The 8,289-nt window shown below is 40.5% G+C and overlaps 1 protein-coding gene across 2 annotated transcripts in view; it reads left to right on the top strand.

Moving 5' to 3' along the window:
* Positions 1-8,289, top strand: part of DOCK10 (dedicator of cytokinesis 10) — a 401,968-nt gene that overhangs the window by 238,059 nt on the left and 155,620 nt on the right. For both annotated transcript variants that reach the window (XM_006861898.1, XM_006861899.1), the window contains exon 4: positions 4,525-4,607. In XM_006861898.1, the coding sequence (XP_006861960.1) occupies positions 4,525-4,607 (83 nt within the window). The remainder of the gene's footprint in view (positions 1-4,524; positions 4,608-8,289) is intronic.

Here is an 8,289-nt window from a genome sequence, read left to right as displayed (position 1 = left end):
TTGCCACTTCTTTCAATGCACTTTGGACTTCCTCTCTGAGTATCATTGGCTCTTGTTCATATGGTATCTCTTGAAATGGTTGAACATTAACCATTTCCATTTGATTAGTAATCCCAAATGATTCATGGTCACAATACAGTAACAGATATTCTAATGAATGGCATGAGCACCTTAGACCTATTGTCATTACCAGCTTTTTTGGGTTGAAACACATACACACAGAAGTAAAAACATAGACTTAAATCTAATAAATGAGTAAAATGCATATCGGGGCATCTTGTCTGGAAAAATTCATCAACTTGAAAAGTTCTTGCTCAGTATTCCAAGTTGCCACCTTTGATGTAAAGGATACAAGGAATTTGTATTTTGTAACAGGTGTTGTGATCTAGGAAGTCAGAAGAGCAACCTGGAGCCGTTGCCTTATGGTTAAGGAGTCCTGATGATAAATCCATTAAGCTTTTAGCTGCCAACCTAAAGGTCCTTTCTTTAAACCCACCATGGGAGAAAGATGTGACAGTCTGTTTCCATAAAGATGGTTGTTGCTGTCATTAAGTGCCACTGAGTTGGTTCTGACTCATAACAAATCTGTATAGAGTTTCTGAGGTTGTAAAATTTTTGCAGGAGCTGAAAGCTTCATCTTTTTCCCACCCATAAAAATGACAGCCTTGAAAACTCCGTCCTATAGTCTCACTGTGAGCCTGACTCAACTCGAAACTGAATCTACTCAATGGTTGGGTGGTTGCTTCATTTTAACAAGCAGAGTTGTAGCCTGTGATTGAATTTGCAACTGACCCTTTCAGCTTCTTTCTAGACAAAGAGGAGCTGTTTTTATAATTATAATACTTCTTAAAGATCTCCTTAGAGTGACTGTGTGGGCTGGAACAAAGAATAGAGAATAAATTTCTGCATGTAGAATTTCCAAAATGCCATAGCATTGTAGGAGAAATGTTTGTGTGTTTGTTAAATTCAATGGCCTTCATAAAATCAGAGAAATCTCAAATTTAGAAGGACTCTTCAGAGTCAGATAGCCCAACATTGGTCTTCACCCACCCACCACCCAACTTGGAAACCAACAGACAAATTCAGAAGCAATCTGATTAATCCAGAACTCTAGTAATCAGTTAATACATCTTTCCAAAATTCTACTTTTATAAATCATTAAAATCAAGTTATTATTTTTAGCTATTATGAATGTGAATTATAGATTAGATCAAACTTGCTGGGAAAAGAGAATTTTCTTTTTAAAGCAAATATTTATTGAGTGTATATCCTATGCTAAGGAGCATTTGGTGATCTAGATGGAGGCTGGAAAGAGTGAAAGGACCACGTGTATGAAAGATACACAATGAAGCAATTTTTTTTTTTTAAACAATGATACAAACTGTGAATCAGCCACACTAACTTGAAACAACCACACTAACTTGAAACAGCCACACTGGCCATTGGTCCCTCCCTTCTCCCCTCTGAGTGTAGGCTCAGAATTCACTTTCTCTGCAAGAACTTCACAAATCATCGTATTTAAAGGAGTCTCCTGGCTCCAACCTCTTCCATTCTCCTTCCTCTATATCTCTCATGCCACTTATCATATTCTGATTTAATGAATTTAGGGCTTTCTGATCTGTTTTCAGAATACTGTAAGTTTCAAGAGGTCAAGACTGAACAACTTATTTGAATTTTTTTGAAGAGCAGAATATAGGGGTTCAGGAATGTTTGTGGGACGAATTAATGACTGAATGAACTCTGAAACTGGGAAACTTGGTCAGTAAATTAAGAAGTGAATGTTTACTTATTTAATGCAGCCATAAGATTTAGAAACAATGAGTGAAAATCTCTGGAATATATCATAAAATGAATTTAAAACATTCTCAAATTCAAATACGTATTTAGCAAGGAGACCGGTAAAACTATGAATCACAAAATAATAATAATTGAAGAGGAATGCAGCCAAATATAAAACATCAATTTAAGGAATTTTGTTTTCTATTTAAAATATAAATTTTATTCCCTTTCAGACAAGCTAGGATTGAGAGAACAAGTGTGAGAAAGAGTGATAATGTGCAACTTGGTTAACAAGGTTTGAGAGGGCGTCTGCCTCAGAGACCTGGTGTGGCGCTGTGGGTTAATGCACCAGACTGTAAAGCCGTTTGAACTGCTAGGTCAGTGGTTCAAGCTCTGCAGCTGCTCCTTGAAAACCTTATACAGGGTTGCTATGGATCAGAACCAACTCGACGGCACTTCACAACAACGATAACATGTCTTAGGCCTAGCTTCTTAGAATCTTGATCTAAGATGAAGAGCCCTGGCGTGGTGCTGTAGGATGAGCACTCAACTGCCAGGGTGGTTTGGACAGCAAGGTCGGTGGTTCAAATTCACCAGTCGCTCCTCATAAGCCCTACACAGGGTCACTGTGAGTCGGAAATGACTCATTGGCACTTAGCAACAACAAACAGCCCTTGCCTAGCTTCTTAAATTCTTTAAATAAGATGAAGATGGAACATTTTAGCTAAGGATCAGGTTAAGGCTTAGATTTCCTTCTAATTCCAGAGATGCGTGGTTTGCAGAATTGGCTCAGGAATTTTCAGAACTTTTGTTGTCGTCGTTAAGTGCCATCGAGTCAGTTCCAACCTATAGAGGCCCTGCATAGGGTTTCTGAGTAGCAGCTGGTGAGTTTGAAGCCCTGATTCTGTGGTTCAAACTGACTTTAAGGTCCAGTGCTTATCCCACAGCGCCACACCATGACTCCCAGGAACTGCTTAGTTAATACATTTATTTTAGCTGAATATTCCGTTTTGTTCACACTACCCTTCTTCTCTATTCCTATTAGTAATTTCCCATCCCCACTGCCCTCTAGTTGACTCAGACTCAGTGACTATAGGACAGAGTAGAACTGCCCCCAGGTATTTTCCGAGGCTGAAAGTCCCTAAGGAATAGTGCCTCATCTGTCTCCCATGGAGTGACTCGTAGGTTCAAACCACTGATGTCAAAGTTCACAGCCCAACATTAATCTCCTGGGACACCGGGGCTCTTTAGCAGCTACCCGTTCCCTGAATTCTCGTGCCTTCAGTGCTCTGCTCTGCATTTGTTTGTCTTACTGGTGCTACTGTTTGGAACCTCTTGTACCCATTGCTGCCCCTGCTAGCCCGTCCTGTCCCAGCTTTGCTTATTGTTTCGCTCTTAGTCTTTGATTGTTGTGTGTGTGCTTCCCTGAACAAATAAAGCCATGGAGCTGAGAGAATTCAAGGTCTGAGAAACAGAGAATGGATACAAGACCCAAGGAACGCAGTGAGGCCCAGGACACACAGGCCTGTTCTGACATTCACCTTGAGCCCTGAGCTCTTACTCAGAATTCACCATCACCTTCCTCTTCTGGGCCATTTGCTCCCTCCCCCTTATTTCTGTTGTCTTGGCTGCAGCGGTTCTGTGCCTTGAGTGATGTTTTTTTCCAAATAAAGGACCCCTTTCTCATTCCAAGCTTCACAGAGACCATCAGCAGACATTTATTCCTCACAACGTAGTAAGACTATTGGGCTGCCTTTTCTCTATTGGACTGTTAACTACAAGGTCAGCAGCTCGAACCCACCAGCCGCTGCATCAGAGAAAGACGAGGCTGTCTGCTCCCATAAAGATTTACAATCACAAACACTATATAGGGTCCCTATGAATGGGTATTGACTAGCTGGCGGTGGGTTTTTTGGGTTTGTTTTGTTTTTTCTCTACTAGTCGTAGACAAGATTACCTTGTAATCCTATTATCAAGCTGTTTAAGCCACAGAATCATGTCACTTTAGAATTGAAGGGGCTCTTTAAAGCTATTTCATGAAATCCCTGCCACTTATTGTGCTAGGTACGTAGTAGGTGTTTGGAAGATATTGGTCATCATTGAATACTTTAAAATCAGCTCCATGTATCAATAGAAGACAATGATTTTTATGCTCTTAACTTTGCTTTTAAGAGTTTTCTCTGAAAAATTGTCGAAAAAGCAGCCATCAGAAGGCAATGAAATAAAAGTGAAAAATGAATTCCAGACTGACAAGGTGGATGATATAAAAAAGAATATGATTAGGTACTGAAGTAAGAACACGAAGACTTGAGCTAACATTATGTCAAAATGATTGCATATAAATAAGAAAAGCGTCTTTCACTACTAGGAACTGTTAGTTAATGGGAAGGGTTGCCAAGGAACACTGAAGCCTCACTAGCCTCGAGGTTAGCAACAGTTCCGGTGTGATTCAGTGAGTGATTCATTTAGCTTTTCCTTGATGGCATGAAATAGAATAAATATGTACAGTGGATCCTCTCCAGACATATGAGTCTGCAAGAGCTTAGCGTTTTAGTTCGTTGGGAAGTGACTGGTGAGTCTAAAGAGCAAGCCCCTTACCTTAAAATCATTCATAAAGCCACCTTAACACACCCAGAGATTGGTAACAAATGCACTCACTGTGTTCTCAACGAGCATAGAGGATTTTGTTTGTTTGTTTTATTTAGTAGTAATTTAAAAATATCATTGTCATTTGTTTTCTTTCAGGCTTGTAAATTTTATAGTTCCCAGTGGTATGTGGTAAACTACAAATATGAACAGTATTCTGGAGACATTCGACAGTTACCTCGGTAAGCACCTTCTATGAGTACTTCATGTGGTTGTTCATATCTATGCATTTTCTGTTCAAGTTCTATCGTTGTGTGTGAATGCAAGTCCATCAATTAAGCAACAAGGTACATTTTGTTAACTTTATCAATGAGTCATGAAAGAACATTTCGTACAACAATATATGATTAATAGAGGGGGCGTCAGATAGAAATAGTGTTTGCTTTTTTGACCAAATTCTTAAAGTTTGATGTTTATTCTGTTATTCACTTGTGAGGTTTATTTTCAATAGCAGGTGTATGGTGGTGATGGTTCTGATTGCTGGGTGTCATCGAGTTGATTCTGACTCATGTGGCGGAGTAGCCTTTTCTGGACTGTCATCTTCATAAAGTCACCCTGGCATGGCACTGTAGGATCAGCCCTGGACTGTTCACCTCAAGGTCGGCAGTTCAAACCTACCAACCACTCGTTGGAAACCCTATACAGGGTCGCTGTGATTCAGAACTGACTCGACAACACACAACAACAGCAACAATCTTTGTGGAAGCTGATCTCCCTTCAAACCACTGGGTGGTTTCAAACTTCCAATGTTTTGATTATCAGTGTAGTGCTTAACCATTGCACTGCCAGGACTCTTTGCAAGAGTCGATTCAGTTCCAGCTCATAGTGACCCATAGGTTCCCCAAGGAGCGGCTGGTGAGTTTGAACAGCCAACCATGTGGTTTAAACTGACCTTGCAGTCTAGTGCTTATCCTACAGTGCCACACCAGCACTCCTGCAAGAGGACTGTTGTTGTTGTTGTTAAGTGCCATAGAGTCAGTTCCAACCCATAGTGACCCTGTATAGGATTTCCAAGGAGCGACTGGTGAGCTTGAACAGCCAACCTTGTGGTTCAAACCAACTTTGCAGTCCAGCGCAAGAGGACTGTAAAAGTACAATTTGGATCCAAGATTTTTTTCCTGATAATATTCTGAATATTGAGTATTCAGATTTGCCACCTGTTTGAAGTATTTTTATGAAATAATATTAAAAAATCATTAAAATAAATGATCTCCAGAGAAGTGAAAAATGTCAAAAGGGAAGGCAGATGTTTGCTCCCCTGCTTCTCAGAAACAGAAAGGCTAAAGGAGAAGGTGAAGTCTTGGTGTGGCGCTGTGAGATAAAGCATTGGACCTCAAGGTCGGTTTGGACCACAAGGTCAGTGGTTCAAACTCACCAGCCGCTCCTGAGAAACCCTATACAGGGTCACTATGAATAGGAATAACTTGAAGACACTTAACAGTAACAACATAGGAGAAGGTGGCTGTGTTCAGCACCTGCTCAGATGTGACCTCTGCAAAAGCTTACCTGGCTGTCTACACTGAAGAAGTCATTTCAACAATGTCTGATCTAGCAGTAAATAAAAAAGCTCCAAAGAGCAGGGACTTTTACTCACTGAATCCCCCTCAGACCTAGTGCAAAGGATGTAATAGCTACTGATTGGATGAATTAACGAATGAATGGAACATTTTTTTTAAAGAATCTATTTGGGAGAGATTAAGATTACTCAAATTCAAAGAACTTTGAACTGAGATCTCCCCAGTGCAGTGATTCATCACACTAAGATGATGTAAGTGATCCAGAAAAAAACTTTTAAAACAGTCAAAAGTTAACTATATTTTTTAACACTTTACCAAGAGAAACAGAAATGATACATATGCGGTTCTAAATTTTTAGTCAACACCTGGCTCAAAATTGAATGCCGCTTTCTGAGACATCTTGGCCCTCAGAAAAAGTGTTTTTCAGACTGGGATTCTCAGAAACACTGCTCTCAACTCTCAGACACAAGAGGGGTTTTGAAATAGGTCTCTGAGAAGGTGGTCTTTGAGCACAGATTCAGGAAAGAGCAGAAGCTGCCAGCTCTGAGATCTAGGAAATACAGAGAAAACAGCCGAGGGAAAAAGACCCTGAGTCGGGAACCAGATGGCTAGCTGAGTACAATGACAATCAGGGACGCTAGAGTGAAGGAGAGGAACAAACAAACAATAATTCTGTTGCCAAGGAGTGAATTCTGACTCATGACGACCGTGTGTGTCAGACTGGAGGAACTGTTCTCCATAGAGTTTTCATTGGCTGATTTTCCTGAAGTGAATCGCTAAGCATTTCTTTTGAGGCTTTTCTGGGTGGACTTAAATGACCCAATTTTCAACTAGCAGAAAGTGTGTTTACCATTTATCGCACCCAGGGATCAAGAGGGTTGGTTAGCAAGGTAAAACCATGGTAGCAGACAAGGGACCATATAGATCTTGGGACAGACTTGGCATTTTATTCTAATAGTAGCAGGAAGACTTCAGACGTTTTTGAACCAGGCACATGATGAGCCTTGGCTTACACTAATAAAAGCTCACTTGGCTTACTCTATGGAGAGTGGAGTCCTGGTGCAGAGCTGGACCGCAAGATCAGACTGAATCACAAGGTCAGCAGTTCAAGCTCACCAGCCGCTCCTAGGAAACCCTATACAACGTTGCTCTGAGTTGGAACCAACTCGACATTACTTAACAATAACAGTGGATTGCAGTGATGAGGATAGAAGGAGAAAGGGAAGGCAGTTGTTTCTTTTGAATTGCATAACCATGGGGAGAAAGCACTGTTCTCCCAAAATTGCAAATCTCTTTCAAAACAGTGCAATGAACTGTTGCCACATCTCTGAACATACCTTTAGACATGGGTCACTCCTAATAGAAACTCTTTAGTAACTTTGTGTTGGAAAAGCTACCTCCAGGCTTAGGCTTTTGTGAGCAATCGCTGGATTCAGAATATCTGGATGTTAGCCACACTTTTACTGGTAGACATATGGAAAAGCAGAGCTGTTTTTAACACACAGACTTCCTCTTTCTGAAAATAGTTTGAGAAGTAGTTATAAAGTCCTTGGAATTGGGATACAAGCAGTTGGAAGTTTATATATTTAGTGAGAGAATGTAGAAAGCAGAATTGAGCTGGCCTTTAGAATAAATCCCTTCCCACCTACTTTATTAAGCACAGTGGCTCTAGAGGATAAGCTCTGGATTGTGAATCTCAGGGGCAATGGTTTGAGCCCACCAGCTGCTCTGAGGGAGAGAGATGAGGCTTTCTGCTCCCTCACAGATGTGTGAAGCATCGGAAACCCTATGTAGGGTTGCTATGAGTCAGAACCCACTTGATGGGACTTAATAATATCAGCAACAAGGTCTGTCAAGAGCTTCGGTGACTTTATCCCCACATGCAGTTTATAGGAGCTATTTCTTGTTATCACTATTCATGACACTATTAAAAACAAAACAAAACAAAAAGCTGTAAATCAGCACTAGATTGTGAACTACTAAGTCGGCAGTTCAAACCCAATAGCTGATCCTCAGAAGCCCTGTATAGGGTTGCTATGAGTTAGACCCGACTCCACGGCATTTAACAATGACAACAAAATAAAGGAAAACGAGGTAAATGAAAGAGTTCACATTAACAGTATTCTTCTTCTCTTAATACAGTAGAGAAAGCACTTTCTGAAAGAATACCATTGTTGAATTGAATTTTCCATAGAGCTCAGAAGAATCTACCCCTTGAGAAGAAATACAGATGCAACTGCAGTGGTGTTAAGGAGTGTCCCTTGCTTTCACCTTATACAACTGCTCTAGAATAAAGCATTGTAACTACCTGTATAGCGTAGTGGTTACAAATCGGGCTGCTAACCTT

This window comes from Chrysochloris asiatica, unplaced genomic scaffold, assembly GCF_000296735.1.
Source record: "Chrysochloris asiatica unplaced genomic scaffold, ChrAsi1.0 scaffold00044, whole genome shotgun sequence".
NCBI classification, from domain to species: domain Eukaryota; kingdom Metazoa; phylum Chordata; class Mammalia; order Afrosoricida; family Chrysochloridae; genus Chrysochloris; species Chrysochloris asiatica.
Note: the sequence above shows the minus strand (reverse complement) of the source record. Positions and strands in the feature narration are given on the sequence as shown.